Source organism: Sciurus vulgaris (assembly GCF_902686455.1).
Source record: "Sciurus vulgaris genome assembly, chromosome: 2".
Classification (NCBI taxonomy): domain Eukaryota; kingdom Metazoa; phylum Chordata; class Mammalia; order Rodentia; family Sciuridae; genus Sciurus; species Sciurus vulgaris.
The window spans coordinates 184,026,311-184,048,174 of record NC_136462.1 but is presented as its reverse complement, the minus strand read 5'-3'; the positions used below and the strand labels follow the sequence as shown (position 1 = coordinate 184,048,174).

Below are 21,864 nucleotides of genomic sequence, written 5' to 3'. Positions count from 1 at the left end.
TGGGGAAGGCCTGACGGGCAGTCGCCAGGGGCAAATCTCTAAGGGCCCCAAGCCAGCAGGGGAAATATCCCAGGCTGGGGGAATCGCATTTTCCTGAAGCCCTTTCCCAGAGATGGCTGTCAGGGTTGGCAGGGGCACCTTGACGAGGCGTGTGGGCGTGTGTAGGTGACCGTGGGTGGCCACCACCATGCCTTCCAACGCCAGCTTGCCTTGTCTGACGTTGAGTTTGGGGCTGGCGCCCGAATGCTCTGTGCTGCCTCCACCACTTTTCATCTAGGCCTCTGAAGGAACACCGGACAAATGCTGATGACTGTCAGCTTAGCCTGGTTGTCAGCCTGCCCACGGGCCCGCGTCTGTGCCTGGAAGGGCCTCTGTGTGTGCGCTGGTTGGCTGCTCTTATCCCATCCGAGAAGCTCGGGTGGGGGAAGATGCCATTGTTATCCCCATTTGTCAAGTGAGGAAACCGAGCCCAGCAAGGCTGAGTCCAAAGCTAGCAAACAGCAGACCCAGGATTCAAATCCAGATCTGTGTCCTTGTGCCACAAGGGGTCAGGGGATGACAGGAACCTATTTTACAAATTAGGAACTTTTTTACCTTCTTTTCTGATGGGTAAACTGTCTACACAACCCATCAATGTCCCAGTATAACCTCTAGATCTGGCCTCAGTGGGGTACATGACTCGTCCTGATGTCCCAGTATAACCTCTAGATCTGGCCTCGGTGGGGGACGTGGCTCGTCCTCTGTGAGCAGTGGGCAGAGTCTTACCTGAGGAGCCAGCACCCTGAAGGAGCCCAGGGGCAGCTGCAGCAGGACAAGCAGGAAGTTGCCGGAGAAGCAGGACAGCAGAGTGGTTAGAGGAGAGGACCCTGAGCTCAGAGAGCCATCGTGTGGCCGAGTCACGGGCCGCAGGCCTTGCTGGGCTCTTCCTCTGTGGAGGGAGCATAGCCGTGCTTGTCTTACAGGCTGCACGCAGGGAAAATGAGACCACGTGGGTGACGTGCTGAGAGCAGGGCCCGGCATCGGAACCCTCTCAGTGTCTGTTGTGGTTATCAGTGTCTCTCAGGATGGTGCCCCAGGGCCAGCCGAGCCTGTCACCCAATCTGGCCTTTCACACACTCTCACCATGGCTCCCGAATCCCCTCCGGCTTCCCTCGTGGAGCCTGTTCTCGCCCCACTCCTGCACTTGTTGATCTTCAAGCTCAGCAAACCCTGTCCACCCCTGGCCACAGCCCACCCTCCTTCATCTCCCCTTCCTCTGGAGTGCCGCGCTCACTGGGCTGCTTCTGTGGCACGACCACAGGGTGGCCACGGAGGTGGCTGCTCAGACCTCCCTTCGGGTGGACGAGCTGCAGGGAGGATCACTGCCTTTCAACCCTGCCTCCTTCCTGGGCAGACCCCATGCTGACCATGCTGAGGTCATGTGCTTCCCAGGCGGAGTCGGGTGGAGAGCTCAGTGCTGGTGCTGGAGAGCCAGGTGTCCAGGTGGCCACCCAGGAGAACGGCCAGACTGCAGCGTCTCCTAACCCTTCCTGGTTACTGTATTACAAGTAGGAGGCGAAACAGAAAGGGTGCTGGCTCCCCTCTGTTCTGCTGTCCCCAGGAATGGCTCTGGGCCGCAAGGATAGATGTGTCAGGCAGATGGGGGGATCATGTCATTGCCAAGAGAGCCCCAAACAAAAGGGTCCTTTGTTGTATGAACCCAGGGGGCAGAGGTGAGTGAAGGATGAGGGTAGGGCAGGCGCGGAAGACTACTCAGTACTAAGTACCCATCCAGAGTTGAGAAAACAGTCTCCGGGCTCCAGTAAGGGATCTGGGCATTGGCCTGGGAAGGAGGTGCCCAGGCTGGCAATGCAGATCTGCACACACAGGGTTGTGTCCAGCTGAGCCCTTGACTGCCAGACCTTCCAGAGACTGCGGTGCAGTGGCCACACACCAGGTCTGGCCTGGGAAGACGCGTCAGGTACGGCCTTGGCAATTACTTGTGTTTGGGCCTGAAGGATGGTGAACGGACCTTAGCCTGAAGCCAGACTCCTCAACTTTCTGTTTGATAAGGGACCCCTCTCAGGAGCAGTCTGTGCCCTGGGGCTCTCCGTCAGCTCTGCCCAGAACGCAGCCTCAGGCTCCTCTGCCAGTCTTGCTCCCTCCACAGGGATGGGAGCACGTTGAAGGCTGAGGGTCTCCCATGCGTTCCTCTCCCTCTCCTTTCTCCTTCCTGCTGTGAAGAGTCTGCTGCTTGTCACCCGCTTCTGGGAGGGCCGGGTGTGGCGTGTGTTTTAGTCAGCTGTTTTTGCTCCTGTGACTAATGGACCCAACCAAAACAACTGTAGAAGAGGAAGTTTATTTGGAGGCTTACGTTTCAGAGGTCCCCATCCACAGCCAGCCAGCTCCATTCCTCAGGACTCGAGAGGAGTGTGGCAGAGGGAGCCGCTCACATGGTATCAGGAAGCAGAGAGAGTCCGCGGGCTAGGTGTGTGCCCCGCAGCCACGCCCAGTCCCACCTCCGGCAGCCACGCCCACCACATCAGGGGATTAATTCACTGACAGGGTCAAGACTCTCCCAACCCATCGTTTCTCCTCTGAACCTGGAATTGTCTCACACGTGAGCTCTTAGGGGACACATCTGAACCATAAGAGCATGCCATAGTTTATTTTTTAAGTATAGTTAACAGTTATGCTAATGAGCACAGACATCAAGCTCTTTACGGAGAGTATCACACACGATCCCTGGGGATACACACTATCGGGAGCCACGTGCACAGAGGGAAGGCGAGGCACAGTTTGGAGTTGAACCCAGACGTTTGGCAGGCTCCGACTCCTACATTCTTCCCTGGGCTCCCTACAGCCCCTGACGGGTCTCTGGTCCCATCTGCAGCCTCTCCCCATGCCCAGCCTCCTTCCCGCTTCCCTCTTCTACTCACGTGCTCATTTTGGATGGTGACGTTCATGAGCCCAGCCTGGTGGTAGACCCTGCTGGCTGTGTTGAAGACATACTCGGAGACTGCGAAGTAGACCATGCGGTCATATTGCTGGGGCAGCGTCATGGCTGGGGCATCAAAAGGAACTGGGGTGCGCCAGCTTTGGCTGAAGAATTCACCCTGGGGACAGAGGGCTTACCAGTCACCCCAGTTCCTGCCAGTGAGGGCAAGGGTCTCAGGCAGAAGCACCCAGAGCCTGCCAGGGGGAGGCGCCCTGTGCCCTGGGGGCAGCTGGGGTGGCGGTTCCTCTCCAGAGTGCGGGGTCAAGGGTGCTCAAAGATCCCCTCCAGACCTGCAACCCCGGCTTCCTGAACCCACCCATCAGAGTGGCATTCCTGTGGGGTGACCATGCGTCCTGTGTTCTCAGGGCCCAAGACACAGGAGGCATAGCCCTGGACACAGAGCTCCCCCACCCAGGTTGGAATCCTACATCCTCTAGACCTCGGGCCAGTCACCAGCTTCCTTGTGCCTCAGTTTCCTCACCTGCCAAATGGGGGTGGGACTGAAGGTATGAAATCCCGGTCAGCTCTTAGAACTGACCCCAGCAAGAGGCAGGTAAGCGTGCGCTAAGGCAGCGCCCCAGGGTCCGTCCCCCCACCGGGAGGTGAAGAACCCACCCTGGGGAGGCAGAGGGTGCGTCAGTCCCTGCTGCTGCTGTAAGAAATGCCACCGGATTCATTCCCAAGGTTTGGGGCCACCCTGCTTCTGAGGGTGGAGACTGAGGCCTCCTCGCCTCCCTAACCTGCTCCCACTGTCGCCTCTCCTTCCTCCTGTGCCTCCGGCCTCCCTCTCGAAGAACCTGTGAGTGCACTGAGCCCAGCTGGACACCCCAGGATGATCTCCCATCTCCAGACGCCGTCACACCTGCAAGGCGCCTTTGCCATATGTGGTGACGTTCACAGATTCTGAGAGTTAGGACGTGGACATCCTAGGGAGCCATCGGGCAGTCTGCTGGGGCGATGCCACATAGTGAGTGTCGCCTTGTGCATACAAGTGCCAGGCATCTGCTGGGACTCATGCACGTCATCTCACTTAATTCCTGCAAACGCTTAGGGGGTAAGGCTGTGATGATTTCAATTTAATAGAGGCTCAGAGAGGTTAAGTAACTCTCCCAAGCACCCCAGCACATAAGTGGTGGAGCCAGGATTCAAGCCCAGGACTCAGGATTCAAGCTGAACTTCAGATAAATTTGCCTCATCGGTTCACAGACTCTGCATTTAGGTCTTGGTCTGTTGTGCCTAGTCCCACATGTACCCACTGTGGGCACTGGTCAGGGACAGTGACTAACTGATAGGTGCACTTGAAAGGAAAGGGAAAGCTGATTCTGAGAGGTGGAACTGATATTCTACCCGTCTTCAGTTCCAAGGTTCTTTCTCTATACCTTGAAGGGTGTGTCCACACCTTTAGAGGTCACCTGGGGAGCTCCTACCAGTCTGTAGTCAATACCAGCAACCTGGTCAATCATCAAGGTGACTGTGGGAGGAAAGAGGTAGTCTATGAACACCCTGTTCTCAGCTCAATACAGTTGTGCAAGTTGTGTACTGCACAACTCCAGGGAACTCATTTACATGGAGGGTTTGGGGCTGATTCATGGTACCTTCAGCCAGAGTGAGGGACAGGGACGGGGAGGGAGAGAGGGACGGAGGGAGGGAGGGAGGGAGGGAGGGAGGGAGGGAGAGAGAGGGAGGGACAGAGAGATTGAGATCGCCTTAATTATCCACTCTTCTCATTCAATTGAATCCAGGGGGTTCTCCGAGCTATATCCAAAGCTATATCCTGAGCTGCCCCCACCCCTTTTGAGACAAGGTCTCACCGAGTTGCTGAGACTGGCCTAGAACTTGCAGTCCTCCTCAGCCTCCCTGGTTTCTGGGATTACAGGCATGTGCCACACACTGGCCCCATTCAATATTTTATTGAGCACCTGCTGTATACCAGGCATGACGCAGGTGCTGAAGAAACAGCTATGAGTAAGATGGTGGAATCCTGTCCTCATACAGTCCAGAGCGGAAACAGGCAACCAGATACTTGAGCGAATAAATGTACAATTGCAGCTGTATCGGGTAGCAGAAGGCCACAGGGTGCCAGCCATATAACGGGCGGAGAAGTGCTGGCAGCCTAGCTTGGACAGGAAGCCAAGCAGGGTTTCCGAAGGAGTGGTTGCTGGGCTGGGATCTGGAGGAGGAGGTGTGGAGTGGGGGTGGGGGTGCACACGGGGAGGGCGTCCTGGCAGAGGGAGCAGAAAGGAGGCTGGCTCAGGTGGCTGGACCAGTGGGGTCCAGAGAGGGATGACGCTGGAGACCCGGATGTGGTAGCCAGGGCCTGCTCCCCAAGGCTGGGCTCAGCACCCTGAGAGCCACAGGAGTCTGAGATGGGTCTCCAGCCCTGTGTCCCTGTGGCAGCAGAGGGCGAGGCTGGGAGGGCCGCAGCCTGGCCCAGGGATTTCAGCGCCCCGTTTTGCTAAAGCAGCCGGCGCCCGCCAGCACTTGATCCTCCCAGGTGGCTGCAGCCCTGCACCTGCTCAGACGCCCAGCAGGCTTTGGAGTCCCACCTTGATCCCTTCCCTCCCTTGTCTCCAAAGAACAGACCCCAAGAGAGGTGCTCACCCCATAGCCAACTCTGCAGGATGGAAATTCTCCCAGGGTTGCCTCAGGGGTTCCAGGGGTGCCTGCCCGTGACATGGCACCTGATGGCACCCAGAGAGGTCGGGGCGGGGGGCTCCAAACCTGGCAGAGTCCGGAGGTAGGGCTTCAGGCGCGAGGCTGTCGACTTCCCGACCATTTCGCAGATCTGCCGGAAGTGGGTGAGATTTAAGCGTGGGGAGTCCTTCCTCCGCCTCTCTCCGGGGCCCCCAGCTCCCCCTTCCTCTCCAGGAGCCATGATGGCCTTCCGTCCTGCCGGCACCTCTGTGCGTGCTGGGCGGGAAGGTGATGGAGAGGAAGGACAGGCCGCTCGCCCCATCCGCACCCCGCGCTGGGCCCCTGTTCCATTTGGACTGGCCTCTCACACAGGAGGACCCGGTTTCAGTTCCTGGGCTTTCCTGGATCCACATTAAAAGTGGCTGGCGGTTGAGCTGGCCTTGCCCTGGGGTCCACGTGGTGTCGGCAGCCAAGGCACCAAGAAGTGCAGCACTCAGACCCATTTATTAGAGAGCAGAGGGGACAAAGCAGAGGAGCGCCTTGGTACGGGGGGCAGCCCTGGCCTCAAGAGACTCCACCACCCATTCCCTGGCCTCCTTGGCTCCTCCTCCTACTTGGTTTCTGAAATGCCTTTAATGTCCCTCTGGGCACAACAGGGAGCCGTGTCCCAGCACGGTCGGATCCGCCGGCAGTAGTGACTGCGGCCACCAGAGGGCGCCAAAGCCAAGCAGAGGGGTTGGGCCATGGATTCCCGGTGCGTGGTCGTGGGCTGCCAGCTTCTGCTGGATCCGTCAGTCACGGAGTTCCAGGCTGGGGAGATCCCAGCCTCGTCTTGTAATTTCCCAACTTGAGCAACTCCTACACATTTTCATGATTTTGCCTTTCTCACTTTTGAACTGTCATTTATACCAAGTGGTCTTTAAAAAAATCACACATTTAATAAAAATATAAAAATAAAAATATAAAAAACTATCTCATTGTCAGTAGAAAACTGGTCTCCTTCCCAGGAATTACTGGGAAAATGAACACGAAGGCTTGAAAAAAATGCTCTGGAAGTCTGGCTAGATGCTGCTGCCTAATTAGATAATGCCCTCTTTTTATGTAGGGGGGAAAAAGTGTTTAGGATACAGTATCCCCCTGAGACTTCCTGTCTTTGACATGAGAAGAGAAAGAAGACTGCAACTGGAGCTACTTATTCTTTCTGTCGTTCTACATAATTCAACACCAAGGCGTCCTAACACCTAAAATCAACCCTGGAGCTTTCTGCATTTTGAGAAGTATTGTTTTGGTACAAAATTCCAAGCCAGCCAGAGGTTTCCAGGGAGACCCCACCAGCCTTTCCTGGAGGTGCCCAGGGAGCCAGCCCTCCCACAGCTCGGGATTGGCCTCCTCGGGTCTGCTCCACCCTCCCCCAGGTCCCCTGGTCAAACACCCTCTTTCTGCAGAGCCACCTGGAACTTGGCGCTCACAGCTCTATGGGGACTGAATTCAGTGTTGCCATCTGAACCTGTCCATGCCCTGGGCCCAGCCTCCCTGGCTCTCGCCTCCTCTCCTCTGGACAAGTGGCCTCAAGATTTCTCTGGCCTGTTTCCTATAATCGTAGGGTAGTGACCGCAACCCAGGCAGCACTGCTGGGGGCTCAGCTGGCTATGGAGATAGCCTTCCCCATTCCAAGCTCTTACTCCGTTCCTGGGTACTAACCAGTTAAATAGGCCACATCTCCTGGTCCTCACCATAGCCCAGCAAATACATGTACCTTGTGATTATTCCTATTTTATAGACAAGACTCCTAAGACTCAGAGAGGTTAGGTCAGTTATCCAAGACCTCACAGCCAGAAAATGACAGAGCTGGAGTTTAAACTCAGAGTGTCTGATTACAGAGCTCCAGTACTCACAGGGAAGAGTCCAGGGGGTGAGTCCCCTTGAGACAGGGCTCTGGAATGGTGAGTGCTCTGAGCACAACTTGTACACCAGATACTCTGGCTATCTAATGAAGTCCTCACCTACTTTCTTCAAGGTAGGGGTCATTATCTCCAGTGGGTTCACTGACTTGCACCTCGGTACGTGGAGGGTAGACTGAAGAGGTACCTCTCTGCCTCCAAGACCAAGGCCCTCCCCACTGCTGTTCTCACTATGGTGCATTTGGTGGTGGCTGTGGTGGGGTCTTACTTAGAAAAGCATGTTCTTAAGGTGAGAAAGATACCCTAGATTTCCCCCCAAATGTTTTAAGATATATTTTGGCATTTAAATCCACAGAACACCTGGAATTGAATTTTTGTATGGTGTGAGGGAGGGATCCAAAATCATTTCTTGCCAATATTTCTCTCTAGTATCACCTACAATTAAATAATCAAATAGCACTTTGTCAGTTCCAAATGCCAGTTTAGCATATGTGATCACACAAACTTGAGAAAGCCTTGACATTGCCTTTGCACCATGAACAAGGCGGGTGTTTCTAAGCAAATTCAAATGGCAACATACTTCAGGAAAGAGGTTCTTTCCAAGTATCAAATAAGCAGATGCCGGTGATTCATGTGCTAACTACCAATGTGCTTATCCTTTTACCTGTTCTTCCAAGATGCTTTTGATACTGTTTTCAATTCTTTCATGGAAGAGATTCAGGATCCAGCTGGAGAAAAGAGAAAAGACGTTCAGGATACATTTCAAGATGAACTGAGACTCCCAGGAGGAAGGCTGCCAGGGATCTGAACTGTCCCCATTTCATCCCAATGAGGGGACCCAGGCAGATGAATTTACTCCAAAGGGGGATAACCCTCGGTATAACTACGTACATCTCAAAGTCCGCTGCCTCCCTACCCTCAGGTCTAAGAATGAGTAGCAGCCCCTGTTCAGCCAATCACAGCCCATGCTGATTAGTCTAGGGAGCAGCTTATGGCTTCCTATGGAGGTGGGGAACCCTGTCTCAGGATGAAACCAACAGAGAAAAAAACAGAACCAACAGCCAGAGATTCCCAGTGATGTTGGTCAAACACCTGGACCCAATCATGGCTTCAGATCCATCCCCTGTCTTCCATGTGAACTGCTCAAGTCCATTTCTACTATGGTGCTGGGATGAAACTCAGGGCCTCGCGCATGCTGGGCAAGTGGGCTCTGCCACTGAGTGACACCCCAGCCCAGGTGCGTTCTTAAATGCATAAGCATCACAGTTGAATTTTTTGACTTTCAACTTAAAGGAGGCTGGTAAATTGAGAGGTCAAAGTTCTTGAGGTCAGGCTGGGGAGAGGAGAGATGTGGACCGAGGAGGATAACACACGCGAAGATGCTCAACGTCATTCACAACATGATAAGCACTGGTTAAAGTGGGCACACCCTCACTCTTCAGATGGACTAAAAGCTACATCTTTGATAACATAATGTTATTGACAGTATGAGTAATGAGACACTTTCCCACGTTGCTAGTGGCAATGGAGGCTAGCGACCCCCTCTTGGAGGGCAATTTGTTAATACATATTAACGGTACATATCCCTTGGTCTGTAATTCCACAAACATTTATCCTATAATTGCTTGGTCTAGGTGCCACGTGATACTATGCACAAGGCTATCCTTTCTATCTGTAATGGCAAAAAGATTAGGATACCGCCCCCAAAACTAAAAGTTTATCAACAGATTTCTGATAATACATGGTAGTATCTTCTTGTAAGGGAATATCTTGAAAAGGAAACTTATTTTCTGATGTGGAAGAATTTCCAAATACACACTAAGTAAAGAAAAGCTAGGGACATAAGACTGTATATGGCACGCTCCTCTCTGTGTAAAAACTTTATAAAAGACTCTATACCCACCGCGCAGTCAGAAACTCTCAGGAATGACACCTAAGACACTTGCCTTGGTTTCTGCTATCACGGAGAGTTGATTGGCAGGGGAACCAAAGTGCAGAGATTACCCCACCTGTACCCTTTGCACACCTTGAATTTTGAATCATGTGGATAAATTATCTATTTAAAACATTTGAAAACTTTAAGGTTTAAAGTGGGGGTAAAGCCTATTATTTCTACCTTCCTCAAACCTGCCAAACAATTTTTCCAGCAGATCAGCAGTTTAGTTTAGTCACTTGCTAATCTCATGGAGATCAGATGAACCTAAGCCACTGCAGATAAAGTCACCTGCAGAGCATCCCTCCGACTACAGACACCGCTCTGTAGAAGCGTGGATCAGAACGGGGTTCTCACACCATGTTCTTCTGAAGACTGAGGTTGAGGAGGAGAGGTTGTTGGAAACACATGGACTAAGTTACGTGAATTACTCTGGCAACATTTCCTCTCCCGTGAAGTTTTCTTTACCATTCAATGCTTGCTGGCTGGATGACTGGTGATGTTTGGTACAGATGCAGAAACATTACATAGGCATGTGTATTATGTAGTAAAAATCAGATACATATGTTTCCTGAGTTCTGCAGAAAGCATCCTGAACTTCCCAGGCTCTATCCCATGAGCAAACCTGGGACCCACAGCCTGCCCGAACCCTGGATGGGTCTGAGCTGTCTGGCTGCTGCTGTAGAGACTATGGTTGGGAGCCCTGAGAGCCGTGGTTGGGTTATTGCTTCCAGTAAAACCTTCACCCCTTCTACACCCATGGGTACCCCTACTCCTTGAGTCAAATTCAACATATTGAAGCAGTAAGAGATTTTCCATGGATCACAGACCACACGAAGCCATCTGGGACTCCTTTCCTGCCCTTCTGCCCAAATTCAGCCTCCTCCCCCACCTCCACTGTCATCACCTGCCTGTGGCCCATCATCTCGCACCTGGACTACTGCCTCTGCCTGCGACCCGTCGCTTTCCATTCACACTGCCCCACTCCAATCTCTCCCAAAGATGCTGTATCTAGAAGATCCAAAACATTCCACCAGAAAACCTCTAGAACTCATAAATGAAGCCAGCAAAGTAGCAGGACATAATAAAGTCAGCACCCATAAATCAAATGTGTTCCTATACATCAGTGATGAATCACTGAAGGAGAAATTAAGAGAACTATCCCATACACACACACACACACACACACACACACGAAATAGCCTAAAAAAAAAACCTTGGGAATCAACATAACAAAAGAAGTGAAAGACCTCTACAGTGAAACTACAGAACACTAAAGAAAGAAATTAAAGACGACCTTAGAAGATGGAAAGATCTCTCATGCTCCTGGATAGGCAGAACTAAAATAGCCATACTATCAAAAGCATTATGTAGATTTAATGCAATTCCTATTAAAATCCCAATGACCCTTCATCAAATAGAAGAAAAAGTAGACCCAAATCTCCATCATGTTGGCTGAGGACCAGACTTCCTTAACAAGACTCCTATAGCACAAGAAATAAAAGCAAGAATTAATAAATGGGATAGATTCAAATGAAAAAGTTTTTCTCAGCACAGGAAACAATCAATAATGTGAAAAGAGAGCCTGCAGAGTGGGAGAAAATCTTTTCCACACACACTTCAGACAGAACACTCATCTCCAAAGTTTATAAAGAACTTAAAAAACTTTACACCCAAAATACAAAGAACCCAATCAATAAATGGGTTAAAGAAATGGGCAGACACTTCACAGAAGAAGATATACAGGTGATCAACAAATATATGAAAAAGTGCTCATCATCCCTGGTAATTAGAGAAATGCAAATTAAAACCACCCTAAGATTTCATCTAACTCCAATTAGAATGGCTATTATCAAGAACTCAAGCAGTAATAAGTGTTGGCATGGATGTGGGGAAAAAGGCACACTCATACATTGCTGGTGGAGTTGCAAATTGGTGCAGCCACTCTGGAAAGCAGTATGAAGATTCCTCAGAAAGCTTGGAATGGACTCACCATTTGACCCAGCTATCCCACTCCTCGGTTTATACCCAAAGTGATGCAGGCACATCAATGTTCATAGCAGCTCAATTCACAAGAGCTAGATTGTGGAACCAACCTAGATGCTCTTCAATTGACAAATGGATAAAGAAACTGTGGTATATATACACAATGGAATATTACTCAGCCATAAAGAAGAATAAAATTATGGCATTTGCTGGTAAATGGATGAAGTTGGAAAATATCATGCTAAGTGAAATAGGCCAAGCCCAAAAATCCAAAGGTCTAATGTTTTCACTGATAAGTGCATGACAATATATAACAATGGGGGGTGGCAGGGGGAAGAAAAGAATGAAGGAACTTTGGATGGTGTAGAGGAAAAAGGGTGGGAGGATGTGGGGATGGAAAAACAGTAGAATGAAACAGACAGTACCCTATATATATGTATGATTACATGAATGGCATGAATATACATGGTGTACAACCATAGAAATGAAAAGTTGTACCCCATTTGTGTACAATGAATCAAAATGTGTCTGTAAAAATAAAAAAAAATTTTTAAAAATCCCAATGATGTTCTTCAAAGAACTAGAAAAAGCAATCATGAAATTCATTTGGAAAAATAAAAGACCCAAAATAGCCAAAGCAATCCTTAGCAAGAAGAGTGAAGCAGGAGGCATCACAATACCAGACCTTAAACTATACTACAGAGCAATAGTAACAGAAATGGCATGGTATTGGCACCAAAACAGACACGTAGACCATTGGTACAGAGTAGGAGACACAGAGACAAACCCACATAAATACAGTTATCTCATACTAGACAAAGATGCCAAGAACATACAATGGAGAAAAGATAGCCTCTTCGACAAATGGTTCTGGGAAAACTGGAAATCCATATGTAACAAAATGCAATTAAACTCCTATCTCTCACCCTGCATGAATCTCAACTCAAAGTGAATCAAAGACTTAGGCACTAGAACAGAGACCCTGCAACTACTAGAAGAAAAATCTGGCCCAAATCTTCATCATATTGGCTTAGGACCTGCCTTCCTTAACAAGACTCCTAAAGCACAAGAAATAAAATCAAGAATCAATAAATGGGATGGATTCAAACTAAAAAGCTTCTTCTCAGCAAAGGAAATAATCAACAATGTGAAGAGAGAAAGCCTACAGATTGAGAGAAAATCTTCACCACATACACCTCATATAAAGCATTAATCTGCAGGATATATAAGAACTCAAAAATCTTAACACCAAAAAAAAAAAAAAAAAAAAAGACCCAATCAATAAATGGACTAAGGAACTGAACAGACACTTCACAGAAGAAATATGATCAAAAAATATATGAAAAAATGTCCAACATCTCTAGCAATTAGAGAAATGTGAATCAAAACTTCTCTAAGATTTCATCTTACTCTAGTTAGAAGGCAATTATCAAGAATAAAAACAACAATAAATGTTGTCGAGGATGTGGGGAAAAAGGTACACTCATACATTGCTAGTGGGAATGCAAAATGGTGCAACCACTCTGGAAAGCAGTATGGAGATTCCTGACAAAACCTGGAATGGAACCCAGCTATTCCATTCTTTGGTTTATACCCCAAGGACTTAAAATAGGCATAGTACAGTGGTGTAGCCACATCAATGTTTATAGCAGCTCAACTCACAATAGTTAAACTATGGAACCAACCTAGATGCTCTTCAACAAATGTACGGATAAAGAAAATGTGGTATATATACACAATGGAATATTACTCAACCTTAAAGAAGAATGAAATTGTGGTATTTGCAGGTAAATGGATGGAGTTGGAGAATATCATGCTAAGTGAAATAAGTCAATCTCAAAAAACCAAAGGCCAAATGTTTTCTCTGATATGTGGATGCTAACTTATAATGGGGGGTGGCTAGGGAAGAAAAGAGGTACTTTGGATTAGGCAGAGGGGAGAGAAGGTAGGAGAGGGGGTCTCAGGTAGGAAGGACAGTAGAATGAATCTGACATTATTACCCTGTGTGCATGTAGGACTCCACTACTGGTGTGATCCTACGTCATGTACAACCAGAAGAAAGAGAAGTTATGCTCCATTTATGTATGATGTGTCAGAATGCATTCTACTGTCATGTATAACTAATGAGAACAAATTAAAAAAATAAAAAAGAGAAAGAGTCAAATAATCTAAATACAGCACACAGAGTTTGGAACAGAGGATATAAGAGAGAAGAAAGATGAGAAGAAAGAAAGAAACTGTCTTCCTCCCTGGTACCAAAAGCTTCATCCTCTCTATTTGTGTCTCCTCAGTATCCAGGGCTCATGATTAGTATGTTTCTTTTTGAGAGATTAAGGTAAGAGAGATGTGGAAGGTGTATCTAAATTTTCAACTGAGTCCACTAAAGTCGCAATTATTGTTGGCATTAACAGGGGTGTACCCATGAGGTCTGGGCTCCTTTCCTTTCTAACATGATGGATTTTCTATCTTGGCCCTTTCTCTTTCTATTCTATACATATTTTGGAAAGTTTATAGTGAAAAAGCAAACACACATAGGCATTAAGTTATTTAATTATTACTTAATCTCTTTTTTTCTGCCATGAACTCTTTTTTTGGGATTGAACTCAGGGGCACTCTGCCACTGAGCCACACCCCCAGCCCTATCTTGTATTTTATTTAGAGACAGGGTCTCACTGAGTTGCTTAGCGCCTCGCTGTTGCTGAGGCTGGCTTTGAACTCGCGATCCTCCTGCCTCAGCTCCCGAGCCACTGAGCATGCCATGAGCTCTTTCTATTTCAGCTCGGTCATTCTTCACTCCTAGAATTTCCTGTAGGTAGAGATACTACTGGAATCCAGGACTTGGGTCCAGCTTGATGAACATGGACCCCACAGTGGAATGCCTTTAACAGCTAACTCCATGTGCATTATCACGTTTACTTAAACAAATAAAATGAGGGGCCCCATTCCCTAGCAAATCAGAAACATCTGGAATTAATACCTATGTGTTGAAGGCTTAATGTGGAATAATGAGAATGATTCAACAAATCCTGTTACATTTAATAATGTAATTGATCCTGGAAGAAAAAAAAATCTTTGTCATTGTATTTTATCACAAAATCTATATTGCTGTGGGAATTATTGTAATTAGTGATAATTTTGCTTTATTCTGGTATATACTTCAAATTTCTGTTATCTTTAGTACTTAAGAAAGGTTTGTTTCATTTGGTGGCTCTTTATCTTACCAGGTTTGACCAATATTACACATTAAAATAAAAAATAAATAAAGATGCTATATTTTAAAGCACAGATCTTATTTTATCACCCCCACCTTTTTAAAATCCTTCACTGACTTTCCACTGCCCTGTTGGATAAAATCCATAGTCTGGTTCCTGCCTACTCCTTTAAATTGTTCTGGTAATCACCACCCCCATCCTTTTGAGGTACATTGACCTCTTTTTACTGCCTGAAAAGCACAGGCTTTTTCATGCCTCAGGATCTTTGCACATGCTTCTCCCTATGCCAATAAAGCTCTCCCTTCCTCTTCCTCGTTTACTTGAATTCAAGGCTCTTTTCTGATATTCTGTCTTTGAGGAAACTGTCTCCAATGCATAAGCTAGGTAAGTCCTTCTGCATTCAGAATATCTGGACTCTCTCCTTATGAGTATGTTATCATAATTATGTTGAGTGTGGTTCATTACATAAAAAAAAAATTTAGGGCTGGGTATATAGCTCAGTTGGTAGAGTGCTTGCCTTGCAAGCACAAGACCTTGGGTTCAAATCCCCAGCACCGCAAAAAAAAAAAAAAAAATTTAATGTCTCTTTCCATAATCAGAATATAAATTACAGTGGGGTGTAGACCCTGTCTATTGCATCCTGTTGTATTCCTAGCAGGTAGGTCAGGATGTAGCATATAATAAATATTTGTTAAATGGATAAATTGTTAAGGTTGCAAACTCTCACATTTTGGTCAAGGCCAATGTTTTCTGTGTCTACATCCCTAGAATCCCAACCACGTAGCAGTCACCAACAACCAAACAGCTGAAATATTTTGCTGGGTGACACTCTGTGTGTGCATGTGTGTGCATGTGTGTGTGTGTGAACTGCATAGAATTTCATGGAAGTGTGTCCACCTGTTGGGGTTTGGATATGAGATGCGCCCCCAGAAGCTCCTGTGTCACTGCAGGAGAGGAAATGGTTGGACTGTGAGGAGTGTGACCTACTCAGCGGATCGATTCATTCGATGAATCAATAATTTGAAAGGACTACTGTCCTGGGAGATAACTGTAGGCAGGCAGGGTGGCGGGAGGAAACAGGTCATCGGGGGCGTGCCTTGGGGTTTGTAATTTGTCCCTGGTGCCTTCTTTTCCTGTCTTCTGGCTGCTGTGAGCGGAGCACTCTCCTCTGCTGTGCCTTTCCACCACGATGTTCTGCCTCACCTTAGGCCCAGAGCAATGGTGTCAGCCCACCACGGACTGAGGCCTCTAAAACTGAGACCCCCAGATAAACTTCTTCTCCCCTAAGTTGTTCTTCTCAGGTATTATGGTCACAGCAACAAAAAGCTCACTAGCACACCACCCAATTAAAACAGTGCTTTGAGGGTTACAGGCTCCACTAAAAGCTTCCTTTCCCCTGGGGCAGACTCCAGCTGAGGGCTCCTAGCATTCATGCACAAAGCTGTTGGCAGGTGAGTGAACGAGAGCTAGTCTTCCCACGCAAGCACAGGATTACAGGCCTCCACACCATCCCCCCCCCGCCCCCGTGGTGCTGGGGATTGAACCCAGGGCCTTACACATGTAAGGCAAGCACTCTGCCAACTGAGCTACACCACACCCAGGTTGCCAGCCTTCTGCAGGCATTTTGACCTTGTCCATGTGGCTGCCCAGCACATGGACTTCAAGCACAGAGACGCTTGGCTCCTTGCCCTGTGTGTCCCTGCAGTCCAGCTCTGTCCTCCTCGGTGTCTTGGGGGTTGCCGTCTTCAGATTCAGCTCCCAAGCGCCCGCTGGGCTTCCGTTGCTCTGCTGCCCCACCAAGGTCCTGGCGATGGCTGTGTTCCTCTACAGGTGCCTTCTGCGAGGCACCAGCTCCTTCTAGGTCTGCCACACCCTTCTCCCCCTCTGACCTCCAACCCTCTGGGTAGTTTGGGCTCCCTGCTGTCACTGTTCCGGGGTGCAGCCCTCCTCGTTGGTTTCCATCATCCTGTCCACTCTTTGATTGACATTCCCCTCAAGAGGTTCTTACCAGGTAAGCCCATTGAGTTGCCCTCTCTTCCCTGCCAGGACCTGAGTGATACAGTGACAATCCAAGGACGTGAAGGCAGTCATGCTGGAGACTGCCACCCTTCATTCAGTGTTCCCTGAGCATCCCCCACAGGCAATCCCGTTTGGGTGCTGGGTTTCCATTGAAGACTGTGTTGCCTGGGAATCAGCATGATTTTTCTTAAGGGGCCAGCTACTAAACGTTTGGAGCATTTGCCTGTCCTCTGGGCTCTGTGGCCAGTACTCAGCTCTGTTACCATGGAGCCAAAGCAGCCACGGACAGAAAGGTAAATGAAAGATCGTGGCTGTTTCCATAAGATGTTATTTACAGAAAGAGGTGGCAGGCTGCATTTGACCCACCGACTCCTGATCCTGAAAGACCCTTGAAATCTTGCTCTTACGCCCATTAGGTGAACTGCATGAGGGCTGAGCTGCTGAGGCAGTGCTGTCTCCAGCCAGTGTGTTGAGGTCACTTACCTTAAGCTTCCGGAAATGTGAATGCCGACATGGCCAATGGAGTTGCTGCAGTGGGCCACAGAGGCAGTGAGTCGTCCAGTCTTGTCCTTGCCCAAGTTCAGAGAGACTGAGATGGAAATACCATCCACCCTCAGATTGAACGAGCCTTGCAGGGTGCTGGTCGGGGGGAATGAGAAGCAAATTGCCGTACAAGCAGGTCACCTCCAAAAAGGACAAGGAAGGCACAGTGCAGATTTACCGCCCAGGTTCCCACAATGGGCTGTCTCTTCCCTGGGCCTCCACTTACCTTTAAAAACAGCCAGTGTTGCTGAGTATTCGCTGTGTGGAGGCACACTGCTAAATGCCTTATCTCTGTTGTTTTATTTAACCCACAACTGCATATAAGGTCACCCCCCCCACACACACTTAGGTGTCAACATGGCACTGGCCGAGCTTCTCTTCCTGATTTTACTCCTCATAACTTCTTCCCGATGATGCCAATGCGCACCCAATCGGTGATCAACACCCTGCCCAGACCCCCAGCAACAAGGCTCACCCAATCAACCATCACCCCGCCCCCCCAGCAACAAGGTTCACCCAATCAACCATCACCCCGCCCCCCCAGCAACAAGGCTCACCCAATCAACCATCACCCCGCCCCACCAGCAACAAGGCTCACCCAATCAACCATCGCCCCGCCCCCCAGCAACAAGGCTCACCCAATCAACCATCACCCCGCCCCCCCAGCAACAAGGCTCACCCAATCAACCATCGCCCCGCCCCCCCAGCAACAAGGCTCTCCCAATCAACTCTCACCCCATTTCATGCCCCAACCAATCAGCCTCTTCCCGGCCCTATATAAGTGTGTGCATTTTTAAAATAAAATGGAACTTCTCCAGTGATTAGCACTGTGGCTCTGTGCGCATCTTTCACTGCATCTATGAGGTGTGTTATTGTTAACCCCATTTCGCAGAGAAGGAAATTAAAGCTTAAGGACCATTGGATCTGGGTCTCTTATAGACCAGGCATTGAAGACCCCAGAAGTGGAATCAGGGAGGGAGGGCATGCACTTTCCCACCCAAGTGCTACTTACATGAACGCCTTTTTCACCTTCCAATTCCCCCCCACAGACATGTCATTGTGGGACAGGGAAGCTCTTATTCCCAGCCCTGGAAGTAGACTCAGATCCGAGTTCCGGAGCTCGAAGCGATGGATCTTCAGGCTGGGGAGGAAAGCAGACATCAAACCCATGAAAAACTAGGGGCATGTCCCTCCCTGAGTGAGTCCCGAGAGCCCCCTCCAGCTCCTCGCGCTCTCTTTTGGATATATTGACCCAAACCACAAAGGACCACCCAGCTGCCTCATGTGCATCTTTCAAGACCTGCTCAGGCCTCCTTCCTCCAGGGGCTTCTCCAATCCTCCAAGGCCTGGGCCTTCCTCTGTCCTTTGACACACATCTCCACCGCCGCTCCTGTCCCTCCTGCTGATCTGACCCTGGTGAGCACTCTGAGCTGGCCTTGCATTACATGTCCTGTCTCCACACTGAGGTCTCCGGGAAGCAGCTTTCCCTTCTGCCCCTCTCCCCTCAGATAGAAACAAGGGCTCAGGGCTGTGATGAAGCTCAGGGGTAAAGGGTGGGCTGAGCATTTGTGAGGCCCTGGGTTCCATCCCCAGACCACCAAACAAAAGCCAGAGATCGTTCTCTGGTAACCTGTGGGCCATGTGCGGCCTACAGATATACCTTTCTTTTCCTATATAGTGCTTTTTAAAAATGTAATCATTTGTTAACATCTTGAAATTGGAAAATTTTGCACTAAAAATTTGAGAGAACAACTAGATTTCTGGCTTGTCTTGAAAAATTGGAAAGGAAGTGGTCCTGCTGCCTATGGCATTGATCAACTACAGGTGAGAAGAACCTGCCCCCTTCAAGTAAATTTACTTATTTGCTCTCAGATCCATTCCCTGGCCTTCCCATGCTTGAAACCATGTTGGCCGGGGTTGACCTGTGCAAACTACATTTCCCAGGCTCCTTTGTAACTGACTTCTAGTTGGAATAGGTCCATGGGAAGCACTTGAGGGAAGAGTAGTGGAGGGGAAGAGGGAGAAGGCAGGGGTTTCTTCTTCTCTCTCTGCCAGTGTAAGGCCCCCAAAAAGGAAACCCCAACTCTGTCCCATGGATCGACGACGGCAACCCCAATCAACCGCAGGAGGCGTCACTTGATGCAAACCGCAAGAGGTGTTTATTCCAGCGCGCTGGGACCCAACTCGAGGAGTGGAGTCCCTAGCAGAAAATCTTGTAGGTTTATAAAGGCAGAGGCCACACATCGGGAGGGGTCGCACATGAAAGGGAAAAGGGGGACAAAGCTGCCGGGAAATTTCAAAGGGGGTCTGGGTTTGCTGATAACGTACAACATGTTTCACAATGTTTTACAACAGGGTGTAGATTCTGGTGTCTTAACTGCCTGAATACTATCTTGCTCCAATTACTCTTTTACTCTCTGTTTGGGGCTGTTTCCTGGAACAGCTTTAAGGGCTTTGTTCCCATTACTGGGAGGGAGACCTTAGGGAATTGAGATAAAACAGACAGCTTAAAAAAATGTCCATTCTTTCACCAGGAATTGTCTTTAGCAGCGGTTACATGTCCTCAGTGGGCCACACATCCCCTTCTAGAGGCCCCACAAGAGCTGGCCATCATCCCTCGGTCTTTTGTCCACTGCTGGCTCCCTTCCCCCAGGAACCTAGGTTTCCGTCCTTCCTCCTCTGCTGCCCCTGTCTTGGGGAAAGGAGACCTCACCTGTGAAAATCATAGCTCACCCGTCCAACCCAACCAGGCTTGAAGCTTCCCGAGAAGTCAGGCAACCTGAAGGCAGACAGCTCCTTCTTCAGGGCGGCAACGGCGTACTGGTGCGCTGGGTCGGGAGAGGGAACAGGAGGATCTTTGAGTTCATCCAGTGGGAGGCAGATTTGGTGGCCCCGCTTCAGAATCACATATGCTGGGTTAGAATGCAAGGTGTGCTCCTCACTATTGATGAAATCCCAAGTGAGTCCCATGAGCCTCAGCCTCCTCATCAGGAAAGTGGTAACAATGATAGCAACCTGAGGCTTATTAAATTAGATTAGGACTCAAAGTATCAGGTAAATGGCAATCATTGTTCTTCGTTCATTCAACAAGATCTTGAGCAATAGTGGATGACAGGGGGCTCTGGAGGAATCATTTACTAGTTTGGTCAAGTCTTTGACTTTTTGACCATTGCCTGGACAGTTGTTAGCAAAGCAGAACGCCAGGTCTGGCTTCAGTCAATATTGAGTCGATCCCCAGAATGTCTTTTTTTTTTTTTTTTTTTGTACCACGGATTGAACCCAGGGGTGCTTAATCACTGAGCCACATCCCCAGCCCTTTTTATATTTTACTTAAAGACAGAGTCTTGCTAAGTTGCTTAGAGCCTAAGTTGCTGAAACTGGCTTTGAACTTGCAATTATCCTGCCTCAGGCTCCCAAGCCCCTGGGATTACAGGTATGCCCCACTATGCCGGGCCAGATTCTGTAACTGAACATATGTCCCAGTGATTTCTCTTTCAGTACTGGAGGTTGAGCCTGGGGCCTTGCACATGCTAGGCAAGTGCTCTATCAGTGAGCTGCATCCCTACCCCCCTCTTTTTATTTTAAAGAATTTAACCTTTACTTTTTATTTATTTTTTTTTATATGGTGCTGAGGATCGAACCTAGTGCCTCACCTGTGCTAGGCAAGTACTCTACCACTAAGCGACAAACCCAGTCCCCTTTTAAACTTTATATTAGGATAGGGGTCTCACTAAGTTGCCCAGACCTACCTTTAACTTGAGATCCTCCTGCCTCAGCCTCCCAATTGGTGGGGTTACCGGTACCCGGCTTCCAGCAATTTTAAGGTGGGCAATTTGCTGACCTAGTCCTATCTTTACCCTCTGATATTCAAGATGAGGAAATCGAAGTTCTGAGAGTGACATATTCCAGGAGTCTAAGCCAGGCAATGGAAGAACCCCAGCCTTTGACTCATTGTCCTTGCGACCACACCACCCTGGTGGGCAACAGTGAGCCTCAGAAAAAGCAGCCTAGTTCCCTTACCATATTCCAGGCCTTTTCTGGTGATCCTGGCCACAAACCCAGGATTAGAAGCCCCTTCTCCAAACCTGTAGAGACCTTCCAGCAGCAGTAGGACCACCACCACACGGTATGGTCTGGCCACCATCCTTCTCCGCCGGGGTTGACCAGAGGCTCTTTGTAGGAGCCTCCCTTACCAAAGGGAGACTGAGGTGCTCATAAAGCCAGAACCAGATGAGAACTGAGCCAGCTGGGGAGAGTGGTGGAGAGTTTGCAGCAGCCCAGTTCCCAGCAACTTGAGATGGGGGCAAGATTACTCGTGGCCCAGAGTCGCAGAAGTGGTGCCACGCCTCCCCCTTCTTCCTCTCCCAGGCTTTCTGGCTCAGGGCTGTGGGAGGACCCTTCCTCCTCCCCTCCTGCCACACCCCTCTCTAGCTGAACACCAGCCATTCATTCCCATTATCTGGAAACTGAAGTCTAAATCCCCAGCCTGGCGGTGAAGGCCACCGCAGCTTGGCTGCATGCCACTAACCTCTCCACCGGGCCTCCCACCACCCCAGCTGCCCATGCATGCTCTGCCCTCTTGCTGTGCTGGATCTGCTGGAACCTGCTGTTCTCTGCTGATATCATGCGAGAGCCTATGGAATCAGGTCACAAGTACGA

General features: G+C 49.3%; 1 protein-coding gene across 1 annotated transcript in view; it reads right to left on the bottom strand.

Annotated features, from left to right (window-relative positions):
* The window catches only part of LOC306655380 (lipopolysaccharide-binding protein-like), a gene marked incomplete at both ends in the record, with an annotated part of 29,987 nt that extends 8,638 nt beyond the window's left edge, over positions 1-21,349 (bottom strand). Inside the window, 9 exons of the mRNA XM_079129728.1 lie at positions 766-1,056; positions 2,919-3,095; positions 4,357-4,448; positions 5,699-5,762; positions 8,177-8,240; positions 17,146-17,301; positions 18,218-18,346; positions 19,919-20,033; positions 21,226-21,349. Of these exons, the coding sequence (XP_078985854.1) occupies positions 766-1,056; positions 2,919-3,095; positions 4,357-4,448; positions 5,699-5,762; positions 8,177-8,240; positions 17,146-17,301; positions 18,218-18,346; positions 19,919-20,033; positions 21,226-21,349 (1,212 nt within the window). The remainder of the gene's footprint in view (positions 1-765; positions 1,057-2,918; positions 3,096-4,356; positions 4,449-5,698; positions 5,763-8,176; positions 8,241-17,145; positions 17,302-18,217; positions 18,347-19,918; positions 20,034-21,225) is intronic.
* Positions 21,350-21,864: the final 515 nt, after the last annotated feature.